The sequence below is a fragment of the Drosophila hydei genome, unplaced genomic scaffold, assembly GCF_003285905.1.
Source record: "Drosophila hydei strain 15085-1641.00,03,60 unplaced genomic scaffold, DhydRS2 tig00000063-arrow-pilon, whole genome shotgun sequence".
Taxonomy (NCBI): domain Eukaryota; kingdom Metazoa; phylum Arthropoda; class Insecta; order Diptera; family Drosophilidae; genus Drosophila; species Drosophila hydei.
The window spans coordinates 2,650,233-2,669,711 of NW_022045657.1; the positions used below are offsets into that span (position 1 = coordinate 2,650,233).

Here is a 19,479-nt window from a genome sequence, read left to right on the forward strand (position 1 = left end):
AAACCCGTATTTAATTTTATCTTTTTAAGTTTTATTTAATTTAGCACGTAGCCCCGCTTTACAGTTTTGTGGTTTGTTGTGCGTGTGTTTTTACCTCTTCTTCTTTTTGTTGTTTGCTTTTGTATTTCTAAAATCGCGCGCGCGCGTTTTTCGCTTTATTGGTCTCTACAAATTAAGAGTTTGCTGACACTTTTCTGTTTCGTTTTTTTTTTGGCGCGCGCCTCGGAGCGATTTGCTTGCGTTCGTTGCAAATGAAAAACTTAAACTGATCGAAAATTTCTACCGTGAAGCGAACGTGCATGTGTCTCAGAAAGCAGCAGCGACAAACCTCAGGAAAAAAAAACAAACAGCAACAAAATATCCGAACGCCAACGAACACGAATACGATCTTTGTTGACGCCGACGTCGACGTCAACGTTGACGTAGCGGCTGGCGTTACTGTCGCCGTCGACGCTCTTGTGTAAATTATGCTATTTATTGTCGCTGCACAGTGGAACACAAGTGTATTGATAGCTCTTGTTAAAAAAGTAAAACATCGCAAACAGCTAATGAACACTTGTATTAATATAAGTTAGCTAATTGGAACAATAACAAACGGTCTGATATATTTTATTTGTTATAGATCATTGGCATTTCCTTATATGGGGCATATTGAATTACGGTAGGTGACTCACTCTGCGCAGTGTGCTTGTTTGTAGGGCAGCGGTCGGTGCGCTCATGTTTTGCGCTCTATCTTCTACTCTCGCACACTCTTTCTCTCTCTTTCTCTATCTCTTTTCTCACGCTCTCGCTGTCTTTGACGCTCTCTGGGCGCATCGCCATGTGCTTCAGTAAACTTGTTTTTGTTTGCTGATTCGAGCCCAGCTTACACATTGATTATACATTTTGCAGTTGTTTATATGTAATTAAGCAAACATATGTATATATTGCATTTCAACTTAATGTTAGCTAAATTTTATTTGATGGTGCAGATAAATTATTATTGTCAATTGCAAGCTATGCCTTGCATTCCATTTGAGTAAGCATATCCAAATGTTGCGGCAACAAATGTTGCCGAGCCATGACGCTGACATTCAGCTATGTTGCTGACAAAGTTTTTTTTAGCGGGTTTTTTAAATTGTTTTTCATTTTTTACTCGATGTTGCTTCTAATGTGCACATGTGCAGCGAAACTAGTTTCAAATCGGAACAGACCAATATAAATATATATATATATATACATATATATGAATGCTACAACTAGCTACTGTATTTGTAAGTTTGCCAATGCTTATTTACTTTGCGTGTTAGGCTTTTGTTTTTGTGGAGGCTACGCGCTGCGACGCGCTGACTTTGTAATTTCATTCAAATTACTCATACGCACGGGCAGCCAGCTCAAATGTGTGTTGCACACACGTAGCTAAGCATTTCCGGCCTTAGCAGTCAATATGGGTCATTGCTGGGCGGTGAAAGTGAGACGGCCCCGCCCCCTTTCAAGGCGTTTACTTCGACTGGAAAATGTCCTCTAAACAGCCGATTATCTAATATAATTATTGTCAATATATATGTATATATATTATATATATATATACATATAATTGGCACTCGTTCAACCTTCAGCCTTCGATTAAGAATTTCTTTCTGAAGCAGTTAAAAACGATGACTCGACTTTAATTGCGCATTATGCAATTTTAATGCAAAATACTTGCAATTATTTCGATTTCTTTCTCTTCCTCTGCCAACCGGGCCAAACCTGCAACATCATTCCGTCAGGCATTCTCGAATATTTGTTTTGTGACTTGAAAACCTTCAGAGTTATAAAGCAATTGTTTGAGTTATTATGAAATGTTTAAGTATATTATTTAAAATTAACTGCAAAACATAAATCAAAAATCTTGTTAAAGTTTCTTCTTTTTAATTTGTACTGGGTTCAAATCGGGTTTGGCTTAGAAACTCGATTTCTGTATATCCATTAATGCATTTAGGCTGTCGCATTTTTATATTATTTATTTAATTGTTTTTTGTTGTTTATATATTTTATATTTGTTGGTTTTCTATAGCTAAGCTTTAGCTTAGTTGTATTCCACTTCAATCTGAATTCCATTTTTTTTTATTTTAAAACTTTTATATTTACTTTTTTCAATCTCAGCATTTTCTGGCTAAACATTTCCTTATATACATTTGGCTTGAGCTATTTTCAGCTTTTTAAAATATATTTTTGGCTGGAACTTATTTAATTGTTGCTAACTTTAGCTATTTTTGTTTGGCTATAATATTTTCTAAAATTTATAGAAATGCTTAAGTTTAGTTTCCTAATTTTTCGTTATTTTATGCAGGTTTCTTTACTACAAATTCTTTATTTAATTTAAATTCATTTCATAAGTTTAGCCTTAAGCTAAAGACATCTTTAAATATTTTTTAACTCTATATTTTAGCTGAATTCAGTTTTAACTATTTTTAGTCTACTTTTAGCTTTCTTTTGGTATACTTCTTGATATACTTGAAATTATTATTATTATTTTAGCTTTAATTCAGCTCATTTCAGTCTAATTTTTAGGTTATAGCTTTTAACAAGCTAGCTCTTTTTAAGCCATGTTTTTAGCGAATAAGGTGACATTTTAATATAAATATATTTCTACATATTTAGAATACATTTTATTTGCGATCAATATAAGTTGAGTTCAATTTCAGCTATTTGTAAGCTAATTTTAGCTGTTTTTAAGCTATGAATTCATTTTAATAAAACGTTTCCTTCGCTCACTGCTCCGTTCTTTTGTATTTGTAGATAAATACTGAGGTAAGACTTGCTGCCGTCTACACTATATCAAATTTATGCCTCGTATCTCTTAAGCTCTGTGCGTATTTACTTTCTTTACGACAAGGCCATAATTGCGGTTTGATTTAAGCGCTAATTAGCAGCAGCTGCGACAGCAGCCAATAAAAATCTTAAGAACTTTGCAAATTTTAATTCTATTGATTGATCCCCAGCAAATACTGAGTTTAATTAACACTTAGAAAAGTTTTAATGCTTTCAATACACTTTTTGTGGTTCTTTGACATAAACACAAAATTCTACTCAAGTAAATCTTTCCATATGCATTTATATATCTAAAATGTTCTCCTTCAATGCGCTTTACATATTTATTTTGACGCGTTCACAAATTGGGTAAAAGAGTAGATTGGCTCTGAGGTAAAAATAACTTGAAATTTGGATATGTATATGCATATGTTATATATATACATGTATGTATGTATGCAAGTTCGTTTTTACCAGCGCCAGATAACAAATGCCTGTTGGAGGCGTGGCTAATTCCACAGTTTAAATCACAGCTGAACAGGCCGAACACAATAACGTTTAGAGCTTAAGCTATTATTATATTTAAGCCCTATATATATACAAATATCTGTCACTTAGGAGCGTAGTAAATCAAAAGCAAAAACTCGGACTTTTACAGCGAAATAAGATTTAAGATCTATAGCAAGGGCAAATCGAAAAATACGTAAGTTTTACTGAAACTAGTTAAGATAAGTTTTTCTTCAGTAAGTACTCCCTATAGAAATTCTCAAGCAGCTGGCGAGTTGCTCTGGCACCAGAAAAGTAGCAGGAGCGATGCTGCAAATGACTGTGCACAGTGTGAAATATAGAGGTGTTCAGACAGATGCTTAAATGGAGATGGAGTGAGGATCCACTGTATCTAAAGGGTCTTCTCGCTGATGTCTGGCGAGAGCAGAAACTTGTGCATTCCAGACCAAACAGATTGCGCTGTGACCATGGCTAAGTAACACATGAGCGAGTATTGGGCAGTCAGGCGACTCGCGTTTCCACAATATTTCTACTTCGCTTTTTCTTCGTGTGCTTCGCCTAAAATATTTATTTATATTTTGTAATATTTGTGTACCAAATGAGCGCAAGTGTTTTGATTCTCTCACTCATACACTCTCTCTCTCTCTCTCTCTCTCTATCTCTATATATATACATACAGCTTGTAGTTTTAAGTTCCATCTAAAATGTGTACAAAAGTTGAGCCAAAAGGCAGGTGTCTGAAGCATTTAAAAGTTTGTTTCTTGATGCTCTGTCGCTTTTGACAAACTAGTTAAAAAACAGTTTCATTAAAATGTCAAATAAACTATTTTTTGTTGGGTTTTTCATTTTGGCATTCAGCTGATGAGATTCTCAGAGGGATAGATCCTGGCTTAAGGCCACGCTGGCTGTCTTTAGTTAAACTGCGTTTAAAATGCAAAAGCTCAAAAACTTTATTTTTATGTGTATAAAAATATATATAAATACTATTTTGTTGTCGTTGTTGTCACATAACGGAAGGGGCCACGAGACTCTCGGCAAAGTTTCGACAACTTTTTTTGTTCATTTTATTTTTGCAACAAACTAAAAATAGCAAAGCAACAACAGCAACAACAACCACAGCGTTGATTGCAAGTTGTTTGGTTTTGCTTTTATGCTGGCAGCGAAGACGTCGACGACGACGACGACGACGACATCGTTGGTGTGGTCCAATAATGAAAAAGAAAAACCGGCTTGACAGGAAAACACAATTTTCGTTTGAATAAGGAAAAAATGCATAACATTTTTGCAGCTCAACGTTGACGTTGAGTCTGATGCTGATGCTGACTCTGCCGCCAGCAACACCCGCTGGCTGACTGGCTGCCTGTCTGTCTGCCTGTCTGTTAATCCATACAAAGCATTTTCGTTGTCAAATACCCTGTATAACAGTGTTTAGCATGGGTATCACGATTGCACTGCGGAAACACATATAAATTAAGGCAGTCAGTCAATCAATCAGGGTGTCAGCTAGTCAGTTATAACGCCACTCAATTAGAGGGCAAGCCAATCAAGCAGAGAACTAGTCGATCAATCACTGAGCTAGTTAATCAGCCAGAGAAGCAGTCCATCAATCAGCGAGTCCGAGAAACAGTCATTGACCTAGTCAATCAGTCAATCAATAAGAAAACGCCACTTAGTCAATCATTGTGTTATTTGGTCAGTCAATCAACTTGGTTCGAGATATCGATTCAATCAATAAGTTAGCCTAACAGTCTGTCAATCAGTTCATTTACGAGCCAGTCATAAAGTTAGTTAATGAGTCATTCAATCAATCAGTCTTAAGTCTATCATTCAGTCGTAGTTTTACGAAACTGCTTTATCAATCAGCTAATCATTCTATCGACAAGGAGTCAATCAGTTAGATAATAGACAAACCAATTAGTCAATCAATCAGTCAATCAGAGTGTTAATTCCAACCAGAAACTGACTGACTAGTCAGTTAGTCAACCAATCTTTAGTTTATCAATCAATCATTCTGTGATTCACACCATCAATCAGCTTATTAAGATTTTGGCTGCTTCATAGTTAGAAAGTCTGTCAAACAGTCAATTATTCAGATAGCCAATTAGACAGACAGAAGTCAATCAATCTATTTCGTTTAGATGATTGCATACCTTGTTTTGCCAACTTCCCCAGGGTATCTGAAAGTCGCATTACGATAAGATCAACTCTATTTGGTTTGCTTGGATTTTCAGTTGTTTCATTGTTCGTCGTTTTATCCATAACAATTTAGACTTGTTCGGACCTTGTTGCGAACCCTATTTGGACTGGCAAACTGCAAACTGACAAATGGACAGCCCAAATAGCCCCACAAAAACAAACACACAAAACTTCCCAGTAACGAGGGTATTCGGCAGCGCCATCGTCATCTCCAGTAACCCACTGTAAAGGGTGTTACGTCTGATTGAATCATGAATATAAATTGCATTCGCATGGCAAATGTTTCGCTGTCAAGCTGCACAGTGTATGTCGAGGAAGGTGTGTGTTCACGTTTAAAGCAGCAAATTGACTCATTATTGACAGTTGAGGCTCTTAAATATTCGAAATGCTAAATATATATATAGAAATATTGTAAATTACAAACTCAATTGAAATATTCATATTCATATTCACATTTTTCCACACGCAAATAAATAACATGTCGAACTAGTGCAACTGTTGGCAGTATCCGACTTGCTGATACTTAGCCTTATACTTACAGACTATCGCTCTAGCTATTGGATCTTTTTGAGTGTGGAGAGAGAGCTCAAAATTATGATTTATTTATATTATTATTTATGTTTTAGCATTTCGAGCAATGAAGGCAGATTGGATATAAATGCTAACTGCTTATTCATTACGAGAACCTGCAGCTTCGACTTTAGATTGGAATATATATCTACTTAAAATGTATTATAAGCAAATTATGTATTAAGCAAATAGCCATACTCATAAGACAAACAGACTCAGAGAGAGATAGGCTAGGTGTAGTCAGTTCATCGTTCTGATCTTTGTAACATGATACTCTTGATTTGTATGAGGAGCTGTCTGTTCGTCAGACGAATATATGCTCTATGTTGACTCAGCATTCAGACATCGTTCACGCCTTTTTCTGCCTACAGTTTGAATGGCTTTTGTTCTACCAAAAATAAAATTAATAAAATAAAAATTGATTGTTTATCTATTTCTTAAGCCTCCAGTTAGCAAACATGTTCTGGTGAAAAGTTATTGAGGTCAATGTCAGTTTTATAATTACTTTTGGTATGCTTTTATTTACTTAGCTCTTAGCTTTATTTGGACAACTGTCTGGGGAATGTCAATGATGGTTAGATGCAATCGAATTATATATATTAATCATAATGGCCCCATCATCGAATCACAAGACTTAAAAGATATATGGGCTACAAGTTGTAGAAAGCCACTCAATTATAATGCCCGAGGTAAAATTGATTTACAACTCAGTTGATAAATTATAATTTCGATAATAGTTCGGGCCAGGCATTCTCCTCTGGCTTCTGACTAATTATATCATTAATAAAAATTTATTATATCTCTATTATGTATTTTCTAATTTTTCCGCAAATCACGAAACATCAAGAACCAAACTAGGGAAAACGTGACTAATGACAGCTAGCGCAGCACAACAAAGGACAAGAGACCTATTGATAGGTGCTCGACGACAACAGGCAATCAGCATTAAGCGACACGCAGGGAGTCGACTCAGAGATACCCTACAATCGCACTAACTCCTAATGGGCATCGCTGAAGGTTGCTTCGGCAAGACTTTAACAACTCTACTTTGAGCTAACACAACTCGCTCGAAATTGCTTTTACAGGGTATATTAATCGTATTATTTGTTGCGCCGTTTGCCATTCAATATTTAGCTATTTGCTGACTTGTTTGTTGACATAAGGCCAACTGAGCAGAGCTGCTGAGCTGAGCTGAGCTATCTGGAAATTTTATAATATTTTTCCAGAGTATTCGGAAATTTTTTCGATTTCAACTATTTGCGTAGGTTTTTGTGTGTTCCAGATTGTTATTTTTAATACCCATTTAAAGTTTATTCAGCTGGGTATACGTTTTTTGTTAAAGTGTTTGGAAATTCAGGATTTCTAGTTATATCCATCTGTTAAACGTACTGATCTTGTATATTATAATACTAAATCAAGAAAGTGAACATATTTTATATATATTTCTAAATTTTAAAAATAAAAATCGATAGTTTGAATTGTATTTAATAGCTAATCTTGAGAATCATAAGTGCTACAGACACCTAATTTGACTTATAGATACTCGTAGTGAATACGTAGATTAAATTTATGGTCGAGCTTTCATAGCTTTCCTTATTACACAAAATATTGAAATAAAAATGATAATTTCATATAATAAAACCTTGAGCTTGAGCTACACACATTTTCAATATGAATTTCAATAAGATCGGATAGCTAGAAAAGAAGTTATCCAAAAAAGATTTTCCTATGGTATAGAAACTTATGAATGTCGTTATCAAATGCTTCAGAGTATATATATAATTTAAATGTAAAAAAAAATGTAAATAAAATTCAAATGTATCTTCTAAACAGGGTATCTGCTAGTCAGGCAGTACCACTGAGTGAATCTTAGTTGTATTCTGTTCGTATTCTAGTCTCGTCCACTGGCATTGCGTCTTATCGGCGGTATTATTTGAATACGCCTTGAAGATGTGCACAAATAATATTCAGAACAAATATCAGGTAGTCTCCGCTCTCTGATAAGAATGCGCTGAAAATACTATACTCGAAATTCATTTAGATAAGCGAAACTTTTGAACAAATGCCGACTAGAGACATAAATCGGAATTTAAAAAATAAAAACAAAACATTTTGTAAAACTTGACCTTTTAGTCGAAGCGCCTTAAAGGCTTGGGCACCTGAAGGTCATCGTGTCAGAGTTAATTGAGCTTGATAAACATTATATATAAATATATAAATATATTTATAGATTTCTCATGCTGTCAGTCCCACGAGTGTTTGACATATCCTTGTTCAACATGTTTCAAAAAAAAAGTTTCATTATTTTTGTCGAAAGTAAAACACAAAAAATTTGTAAAACAAATCGCTGATCGATTCGCGATTCGCGATTGTAGATCTGTGCGCAAGGACAACAACAAATACAAGTTAATACATATTTAACGGTCATATTTATTAGACGTGCTCCAATAAGCAATAATGATAGATAATTACTTAGTTATAACTAGCAGAGCCGATTGTTTAGCTATATTGTTTATATACGAATGCCGAGCTTTCGACATTGAATGTTCGAATTCAAGGAAATAGGGATATTTATGCATGTTAATTCAAATCGATTATTTATGATTAGTTTTTTTTTTTCAGTGAGGTTAGGGAGAAAGTCCAAATGAAAAGCAAAGAGAGAGAGGGAGAGAGATATGAATCAAGTATAAAAGCAATTGTTTGAGCTATTTATATTTTGTAAATTCATGTCGGGCTTACAAATCAAGCTAGACTAGAGACTACATTTATCGACTATTTATAAATACATAGAGAGAGAGAGGGAGATAGAATGAGGCAGGGAGAGAGAGAGACAGTGAAAGTGAAAGAGAGAAACAGCTAGAGAGAGTGAGGAAATGAGAGAGAGAGATATAGATAGAGAGAGATAGACTAAGAAATTTGAAATGCAATTGCTTTTGATATTTTAATCCAATTTAAGGAAATATCGATATTTATGTAAGTCGATATTCAAAACCTATCGATTGTTTAGATATAAAGTTTGTTACATAAAAGAGAGAAAGAGAGAGAGAAAGCGAGAGAGAGTAAATTACATAAAATAAATTTGACTTCAGTAAAATATTGTCTATGAGCCTCAATATATCGATAAACTAAGCAAAAGACCATTTGTAAAATGACGTTAAATAACAAAGGCAGAAATGGGCGAGCCATAAAGAATTGTACAAAATTGAACTAGAATTGGTTAAGCAATTTACTTCGATTTGGGGATATAAAAATAATTACGTTTTATATCAAGGAAATTAGATAGAGAGAGGAAGAGAGAGAGAGAGAAGAGAGAGAGAGAGATAGAGAGATAGAGAGAGAGAGAGAGATAGAGAGGGAGGGAAGGAGAGAGTTTATGTTTTGTGTGAATTTGTGGCCTTCTTTAACATGAAATGAGCATGAACATTTTAAATGAATTTTTAGTCGAGTAATTTTCAGCATTAGTTTCGGCAACTTGGCTAGGTGCATTTTGTTGCCACATTGGCCACAAGCAATATATGTATAGATATATATATATCTATAAATAATATATGTATATAGTATATATACATACATTCAGCTATGAAATCTTTTGTGCTTAGATAACGAATAAATTACGCCGCATTTAATAAAGCCAAATAATATTTAGTTTGTTCAGCGAAATGTCGCTGACATGTGCGCCAAGCTGACTGCATGCTAAATATTAACTGCCAGTTAAAAGTAAAATGGCAGTCATAATTGAACAGCTGTGAGGTAGGACACCATAAGTGAACATTAAACACAATCATATGGATTGTTTGGCTACGCTGATTAACGCTTCTGAGTGTGATTAAAATGCCACGAGCGGCACGTTAGGCCGGGAATTATGGCTATAGCAAACAGTTGGCATTAGTCAACCATAGAACCGCTTGATTTATAGAATGAAATCACAAACCGACTGACAGGCAGACAGGCGGACAACAAGAGCTCTCAGCTAATATGCCACAAAGTTTGAGAAAGAATTTCACGAATTTAAATGCAGTGCATGATCTCATCACAGAGTTTAGATAAATTGCAAGCTTCCTTGGTTCATTAACGGAAATCAAATGAAACAAAGCAGCTGTTCTTGTCATAAAGTTTAAATTAACTTAATTGTAAATGCATTTGCATGCGCTATATATTATTTAATTGCTGCAATAAATTCATACAGAGTTCGGCCAAGCGAACATTTCGCTTAAGCTGCACTTACACTGTGATTACACAAAGCTTTCATTCAAAATCGTTTAGCCCATCCGCCATCTGACAAGAGCATAAAACACTAATCACAATTTGTGTTGCATTTTATACTCGCATTGTGGCGCTGACCGCAACACGGGCAAATTGCAAATGGCAATTGGCAACTGGCAACAGCAGTGACCACAACACTGACAACAGCCACGCCCACTCTAGCGCTGACACTAACCTGGCACAGTGAGTAAAGGAGTGACGACAACGTGGCGATCTCTGAAAAGGAAGTGATAGCTCGCCCAATGTAATCAAATATTTCACTATTCCTGTTACGAAAACAAAGGGAAATTAGAAAAGGAAATAAAAATAATGGGAGAATATTGCGGCTTAAGTGACGATGAGAGCATCAACGTATTTATTTTTTTTTTTTTTTTTTTTTTTTTTTTTTTTTTCGTTTTTATTTCTTTATTTTGTTGCAGCTTATTGTCTTAGACTCTATAGCGCATTTAGCTCTAAACCTTAACTAATGGGAGGGCAGATATGCCAATTATTCTGCACTTGTAGCTACTATCTTAATTAGTTCTAATATTGTCTAGAGGATGCAATCTCTTCAGTCTTCGCCTATTGTTGTTTATAGCCAGGTTGCTTGCGAGATGGTTAGGATGCGCTGCAAGTCTGTCCGCGTATCTTGAACTGTGTCGCCCAATGAGTTCAGCAACTGTGGGAATTGCTAAATCCCTATGTAAGACTGAGTTTCTTACAAACCAGCTGGCTCCAGTCCATCTGCGTAGTGCTTTATTCTGCAGGGTCTGAATTTTGTTCCTTGTAGTCTTCGCCGAGGAGCCCCATAGAGAGATACCATATACGAAGGTTGGGACAACTATTGCCTTGTAGATGGCGGCCTTGCTGCTGTAAGACAACTTGCTTGAAGCTCTCAGCATCCAGTCGAGGGTTTTTAGCTTGCTTTTGCATTTTGAGGTTACTTGACTTATGTGCGCTTTAAAAGTCAGCCTTCTGTCAAGAGTGATACCAAGGTACTTTACTTTTGAGGCTTTGGGAATAGTGGGCCCCAATGCAACGCTTGGGCAATCTCCTCTTCTAGTGGCGAAGGTAGTATGTACAGACTTTTGTGCATTAATGGTGATACACCACCGTTTTGCCCAGCGTCCGAAAGAGTCCAGATATTTTTGTAGTGAGTCTGAAGCTTCTTGCGCAGATACGTGACGTGATAAGATGGCGGTGTCATCTGCATAGGTCGCTATGAGTACTGCATCTGTACTTCCTATATTTGGCTCGGGAGTTGGCATATCTCCTGTGAATAAAGTATAAAGTGTTGGGCCTAGAACACTACCCTGTGGTACTCCAGCCATAATTGGTCTAGTCAAGGATACTGTTTGCCCCCTTGACACTTGGAAGGTTCTTCCAATAAGGTATGAGGATAGCAACGCGAAAAATGGGGCTGGAAGGGTGGTCCTCACTTTCTGCAGCAGTCCCAGGTGCCAAACTCGATCAAACGCCTGTTTGATGTCTAAAAAGACGGCAGAGCAGTACATCTTTTCTTCAAAGGCTCCAAGGATATGGTGCACAACTCTGTGAACCTGTTCCGGTGTTCCATGCTGTCTCCTGAAGCCAAACTGATGGTTTGGAATGGCCTCCTGGCGTCCCAGATGTGTCAGTACTCGTTCCAGAAATATTCTTTCGAATATTTTGGAGAGTACTGGCAACAGGCTAATTGGTCTGTACGACTCAATTTCTCCCACGGGTTTGCCAGGCTTAGGAATCATCACAATCACGGCGCGCTTCCAGCAGGCTGGAAAGTGCCGGATGCGGAGCATGGCGTTGTACACCATAGTTATGTAGTCTATGGTGGAGTCAGGCAGTGCTCTAAGGACTCTGCCGTTTATTAGATCATATCCAGGGGATTTTTTTGCCTTCACTCTTCTGATGTGTTCAAGAACCTCTTCTTTTGTACATCCAGTTATCTGGTCTTCAGCTGGGAGGGGCGAGAGAACGATGTCTTCTGTTGCTTCGATTTCTGAGGCCTCTGCGGTAATCACCGGCGTGAATTGGTCTTGAAGGTGGTTTGCAAAAGCCTCAGCTTGAGCTTCGTCTCCAATGTGCCAGGAACCAGAAATGCTCCGAATGGGATGACGTCGTATTGGCTGCCGTTTGAGCTTTCTTGTAAATTTCCATAATTGAAACTCTGCGTCAGTGGGCGATTCAGCTCGTACCAGCGCATCGCTGATACACCTCTTTTGAAGCAGGGCGAGAGCAGCTTTAAGATGCCTCGTGGCTTCGTTGTACATGGATTTGGCATCAGGCGTGCGTAATCTTAACCAGCGTCTCCTGGCCCATCTTTTGTGTATTAGTAGGTGTTGGGCCTCCAAGGTGAGGGGGATGTTGTACGGAGACTGTTGTCTTGTTTGGCAAGATGGTGGGGCGGCTTGGTGCGCAGCTTTGACTATTTCTTCCTGCAGTTTGTTTGCTGCGTAGTCCACGTCTTCAGGAGTGTTAAGTTCCATTTCTATGTGCAAAGAGTAATGGAGCTCGCGCCTAAAGACTCCTAAATCTGATCCTGCTGGCAGTAGTTGTTTCCTAATGGGCAAGGGCTGTGGCTGCGCGTGGATTGTGACTATTAGTGGCAGGTGGTCAGAGGATAGGTCCAAGGATTCTTCAATGGTCAATTGCCGGTCACAGATGCCTTTGTAGACAGCGAAGTCGATTGCCGAGGGCCTGTGTCCATTAATTGGGTAACGGGTGGGGGCTCCAGTCGCCAATATGCTGAATTGTAAGTTTTGAATCGCCTCAAATATGACTTCTCCGCGACGATTCGCACTATTGCTTCCCCAAAATGGGTGCCATCCATTCCAGTCGCCGCCGATGAGGGTCTTATTCAACCTTTGGCCTAGAACCTGTTCCATGTGATGATCACACAGACCAGTGTTTGGCGGAAGATAAATTGACGCAACTTCGATCGCTCCAATAGACGTAGGCAGGGTGATGGCTGAGACCTGCATTGTTGCGTTGCAAATTGGCAGTAAAGGTGTATGCGGTATTGTTGCTCGTATGAGGATTGAGGATCCACCAAAGCAGTTTGCTCCTTCACCATGAGCCTGATAGTGTTCGTATCCGAAAATTTGTGTAGTGGGGCACTCATGAGTTTCTGTTATTAACATTATATCTATGTTTTCTTGTGAGAGAAACGCAGCCAGTTCCTGAGTCTTGTTTCTCAGGCCATTGGCGTTCCAGATACCCACACGTAAAGCCATTATTTGTAGGCAAGCTTGGTTATGATGGCCATTAAACTGTTTAGCATGGTTGCTTGTTGGGATTGTACTTCTCGCATCGCTTTGAGCTCGGCATTAATTGCGTCAAACTGACGTTGTTGTTGCTGAAGCATTTCAGTGAACAAAGTGTCACTTGTGGTATTCTTATTTGACGGTCCACCTCTAGCGGCCTGTGCGTAAGAAACACCACTAATAGGCGTTGCAAAGCTCGTGGCTTGGGTAATGCTCCGGGGCCTTGTAATTTCGGAAGCAGTACTCGGACCCGTAGACGGTGTTTGTGTGGGACTCCTTTTTTGTGCTGGGGATTGCAATTTGCGCAACCGCTTGTATACTTGGCAGCCCTTATAGTTGGCTGGGTGCTGTAACTCACAGTGCACACAAGTTGGTGCCTGGTCCTTTTCGCGGGTGCAGTCTTTGGATGCGTGTTTCCCGGCGCAACGCACACATCTGGGAGCTTTGTGGCAGTAGCGTTGTGTGTGTCCAAATTCTTGACAGCGATGGCATTGTGTCAGGTCGTTGTATCTTCTTGGCAGTTCCACTGTGCAGCGTTGCCTGCAGACAACTCGAATGTCCAAAATTTCTTTGTTGTTGGGGGCCTGAGCCACGTCAACAAAAAATATATTTAGCGGTGTTTTGTCCATACGGCTCAGTGGGTTGTGCACATTTGTAATTGTGTGGCCTTTGGTTTCCAATTCCTTTTTAATTAGTGTTGTATCAGTGCTGGAGTGAAGCCCTTTGAACACGACTCTATATGGTTTGTCCTCCTTAAGCTGGTAGCAGTGGAACTCCAATTCCAGCTTAGTAAAGTGGTCTATAACTCTGCGATAGTCCTCACTGCATTGGGTTAATACACCTATGTTATTCTTCTTTGGCTTAATTACGTATGATTTAGCATCAATTACTTTATCTATTATCTGTTGAAGTAGGGCCACAGACTTGATGTTTGGACACCATATGGGGGGCGGACGAGGTTTCGGTGTAGTTTGCTGGTCGGTCAATACTGGGGCTTCTGGAGCTACAGGTGATTCGCTGTAGTCTTCATCTTCTTCTACGAGCAGTGAAAATCGATTTTCTGATATTAATGCTGCATTGCTGGTGCTTGGTTCGTCGAAGATGAGCCTTTTCTTGATGGTTTTTGGTGAATTTGGCTGTTTACGTTTCGTGTTTTTGTTGTTAGTGATGCCTTGCACGGAGGCGATATCTATTTTTGAGTTTATTGGCATGATGGAGGCTTGCCTATTTGCCATCACAACGTTAAGCTGGGCTTGCATTTCTGCATTTACCTTTACAGCTGTAGCGAGGTTATTGACATTAGATGTCATCGCGGATTGTGCTTTTGAGTGCAGGCGCACTCGCGCCAAGCGACGAAATTTCGTAAATTGCAATTAAAGCAATTGAGTTACGCGGAAGCAAGCGATAAGAAAACGCTGCGTGTGCGGTTTTTGTTGCTGTTGCGTTGAAGAATGCACCGCAAAGTTCTATTTTTAGAACTCTGCAGCAGTAGAGCTTAAGCGAAGGCTGTTCGAATTCACGTCTTTACAGGTCGAACGACTGATCGCGATTGACGTATTTATTTGCATTCGTTGCCTTTCTTGCTTAAGCTTTGCGATTGGTCTGTCTTGCAGACTGTCCCGCAGGTATAAATATATAAAAATTTTAAAAAATATATTTCAACAATTTTCGTATCTCAAAATATCTATTCAGAGTTTTTAATTTATTCAAAATGATTATATAAAATATTATCAATTCATCAATCTTGCGCCAAATTCGATAAGCTGGCACCACGGTGCGCACCGCAATCGATACAAATTATACCAAAAACAAACAACAATGCCAGAAGCGGAGCAGTAAGCGGTGTAGCTGCACTTGCTATACCTCGCAAACAAAGCAAATTGAGAGAATGGGTATGATGTGTTCCTCTGACTGGCAGCAAGCTGAAAGATGATTCCAGCTAAAGAGTGTTGAGTGTGTAAGATGAGTTGGACTGAACGAATTATCGAAATGAATTAGTTTGCCTGTGCAGTGATCAGTGAACGCTGCAGTTCCGATTATATTGGCTCATAAATCAAATTTGACTGTTCATGATTTAAATATTCTTTTGAGCTGTTCATTGGAACTGTTCAGTTATCGATTATCAGCTGAGCAACTAAACAGTATGAATCGTTCATGAACTGTTGAACTAGTTTCTCAACCATTGTACCTATACAGTCAATTGAACTAATCTATTCAGAGGGTATCCGAACCAGAATATGCTTTACATGTTGCTATTGTCATTGTTTTGCTGACATCGCCAGACGCAGCAGAGCTCATCACAGCTGCTAGTGAAAGTCGAACATGTAAAGGACACTCACACACACAGACATCGACTTTACACGACTTGGCTATTATTTATCATATAGGGGATATAGTGGAGGCGGATCAGCAGGCAGCCTGTTGTGCGTCTCTCCGTGTGTGTGTGTGTGCGTGCGTTGTTTGCATTGTCTCAGGGTCAACAGCTACTCGCAGTCACACTTAGCGAGCAAAGGATTAGCAAACGCCCACACAGCAATCTGTCAATCCATCTAGATATCATTAGCATCTCATCAATATGGCCCCGGGACAGATGGTATTCAAGACGTGCTCGGCATCTTTATGGCCATCTTTAAATTATCAACTCAATAAAAATTATTCACACATCATATTGTATTTGCCCCTCCCCGCCGCTCTTGGGCAGGGCTCGCCTCGGCCCGCTTGATGTTTGCTTTTCTTTCCTTCGGGGTATTACCTTCAGATATTGGCTTGACTTGTTTTTATGGCTTTGTTTATAACGCATCGCGTTTCAAATTAACAATTCGACAGCTCAAATAATTATTTGTGTGTAGGCGCACATAATCCAAATAAAAGTTTATTTAAAAACAATTACTGTTCACAGATTGAGGCGAGACTAACAGCGGGCAGGGTTTCAGATGCAGCTGACAAGCAGTAGCCACGCCAGATATATATATATATGTATATATATATATATATATATATATATATATATATGTTACGTATTCGATTACAGAATGTGACCAAACCAGTTGAAAGGCTTCGGCTTTCAAGATGCGCTTGACCAAGGTAGTCAAGCGGTCAGTTAAGGAAAAAATGCTAAAAGGAAGCATGCAAGGAAGAAGAAACAAAACAGATATTCGATGTACAAATACCCTAACATGCAATTTCCATACAATATATGAAAACTTGATAGTCTTTTGCTTAATAATATATAATACTCTTTTATTTGTTTGCTGCATAGAAAACTTACAAATGTGGTTCACATGTAAGTCACCTAACTATAAAGAAGAACATGTCACCATATTTTAATATTGACTTGAATTAAGAGAATTTAGTCATGAAGAATCACATTATGGCACTATTAAAGTGTTTTCAAATTTGTATATTATATGTTATGCTATATGTTATATGGCTGTTATGTTATTTATTATGTTATGTTTAATGTTATGTTATAAGTTATGCTATGTTATGTTATATGTAGTGTTATCTGTTATGTTACATATTATGTTATGCTATATTATGATCACTGATGTTATATATGTTATGTTATGTTATATGTTATGATATTTTATGTTATCTGCTATGTTACATGTAATGTTATCCGTTATAACATATGTTATGTTATGTCATTTGTTATGTTATTTGTGACGTCATATGTTATGTTATGTTACATGTTATGTTATGTAATACGTCGTATCTTATATATATCAAGGTGTAAGGGGAAACAAATTTATTTTAAATTATTTAACGCTTGTACATACTAATTCTCATTGAAATATTCTAAATAGTAGTGTATTCATATAAATATTAACATTAAATATTAATATTTCCGAACTTATCTATATTTATCTATAGTTAATGGGAGTCTCTTCCATGGACGTCTCATGTTGCCTATGATAATTTGAATACCCCTACGCAAGAGTATAGGAGCACGCATTTATTTGGCATTCAAGGCCAACTTAAAGGGATTCAAGGTTATAAATTACCCGGTTTCAGCCAGGAAGCAGCCAACTCGAAGATGCAGCTGCAGATTGTTGTTCTTGCGATGCATTGGCAATCGATGAAAACGGGTTTCGCAACAACAGCAGCTTCCCAATTGCCAAATTCAGTGCGAACTGACGACGAACAACACAGGCGGCGACACTTACAGGGTATCTAGATAAGTTCCTTAACAAAAGGAACTAGTTTAAGTCACAAACTCAAACACGAATGGAAAATTTAAGCACAGCGAAATGTCACGTATACGTCAAGTGGAGAAGGCGGCCAACATTAATACCAATAAATATTGACATGCTTCATGAAGAAGCCAGCGGACCTAATCGAGCATAGACATAGTATATATATATATACAAACATATCTGATGTTATGTGAGCCGCAGGATATAAAAAATTAAAATGTCAACTGAAATTGATTTATGCCCAGTTGATTCATTCGTTCGTCTGGCATTTGGTTTATTGAGTATTTCGCGATGGTTTGGTGTTCCTAGTCTCGTTTTAGCAAGCAAATCGTACGTAATATATATATTTTTTAATAAGCTCAATAGAGCTTAGTATTGTTACATATATATAAATAAAGCTTTATTATTATAAAATAAATATTATTTGCTATATTGGATTAGTTTAAAGGGCGCTTCGACTTCAGTTAAAAGATTCAACACTTTGAGATTATTGAAAATGTAGAAAATTCCAGAGAGAACCATAAAAAATCTTAGTTATACTAATAAAATCTAGAAGTCTTTAAAATTCATTATTAATTTAAAAAAAGAAACAAAAAGAAAAGATTATCTGCTTTCGATTTCCCTCTCAATTTCCCAAATTCTGCTTCCATGAGAGGGAAAAAGTAAATAATTTTGATGTATAAAATAATATATGCGAAATATCATTAAATGTAATCACTTAAACTAACTCTTAGCTTGAGATACCCACTTAACTCTGATAAAAGTTCATTTATAAAATACATTTTCAATTTACCGTTAATAGTTGTTAACTTACCACTTGAAAATTGCATTTGGTTTAATATTATGTTTTCTTATAGCTTTTATTTCTCATTTAATTCCTAAAGATTTGAAATATTTGAAGTGCTGTGCAGTTTAGGTAGGTGCATAATTTACAATTGGATTAGAGTTAGCATCAAGGTGGACCTTGGGCTGCAGCTCAACTACGAAACATGTTGGGAGCTCAAAATTGTGTGGTATAAGACTTTTGTATAAGAGTTCAAATGCTACGTGCTGCTGCAGAATCAATTTTATATATGTGATTAAATTTTACAAAAATTACAGAAAACAAACAAATAAACTATAAGAAAAAACTCTCAGATACGTTTCAATTCAAAAACGCAAAAATGAGATTCTTCTACCGGAAAAAATGCAAAAATTTCAAGTTGAAACAAATTAAGAAACTAAAGGAAACGTCGAAAAAATTGTTGTTTGGAAAAGCGTTGGAGAAAAATAAAGATTTGGTAACTGAACTTACTGCCAGGAGAAGCTGCCGGTGATGCCGTCTTTGAGCCGATCCCTCAGCGAACGCTGGCGACTCGGACCGGAGCCACTCAGCGGCGGCAACATCGTGTGCTCGCCATCCTCCAATACCGTTACGATATTCGAAGCGGATGTCGATATGGGGGCGCTGCCGGCATGCTCCATGATTGATGGCTGATGCTGCTGCTGCTGCTGGTGATGATAATGCGGCTGGGTCGTTGGATGTGGCGAGCCCGGCGAACCCCCTGGTGAATCTCTGTTGTTGAAATGGCGCCGGATCGAGCCGTGACGCGGTGAGTTTTCGCGTGACATTTTGCGTTTTTGTTATTGCAATTTGTTTTGGTTTTATTGAACAGAAATTTGCATAAAATAATTAGAAGCATAAAATAATTAGTTCCAATTATGGAAAGTTTTCTCTGTTTTTAAGTTTTTTT

The 19,479-nt window shown here is 37.7% G+C and overlaps 1 protein-coding gene across 14 annotated transcripts in view; it reads right to left on the reverse strand.

Moving 5' to 3' along the window:
- The window catches only part of LOC111604925 (TLD domain-containing protein 2), a 71,487-nt gene extending 52,008 nt beyond the window's left edge, over positions 1–19,479 (reverse strand). For 4 of the 14 annotated variants that reach the window (XM_023323188.2, XM_023323190.2, XM_023323187.2 and 1 more), the window contains exon 1: positions 95–315. Coding sequence is in view for 6 of the 14 variants with exons in the window: in XM_023323189.2 (XP_023178957.2) it covers positions 19,041–19,357 (317 nt within the window). In the remaining 8 variants the exon portion in view is untranslated. Of the gene's footprint in view, positions 1–94; positions 318–19,040 lie in introns of those variants that run through there. The other 10 variants (XM_023323180.2, XM_023323179.2, XM_023323178.2 and 7 more) reach the window with 5 other exon arrangements.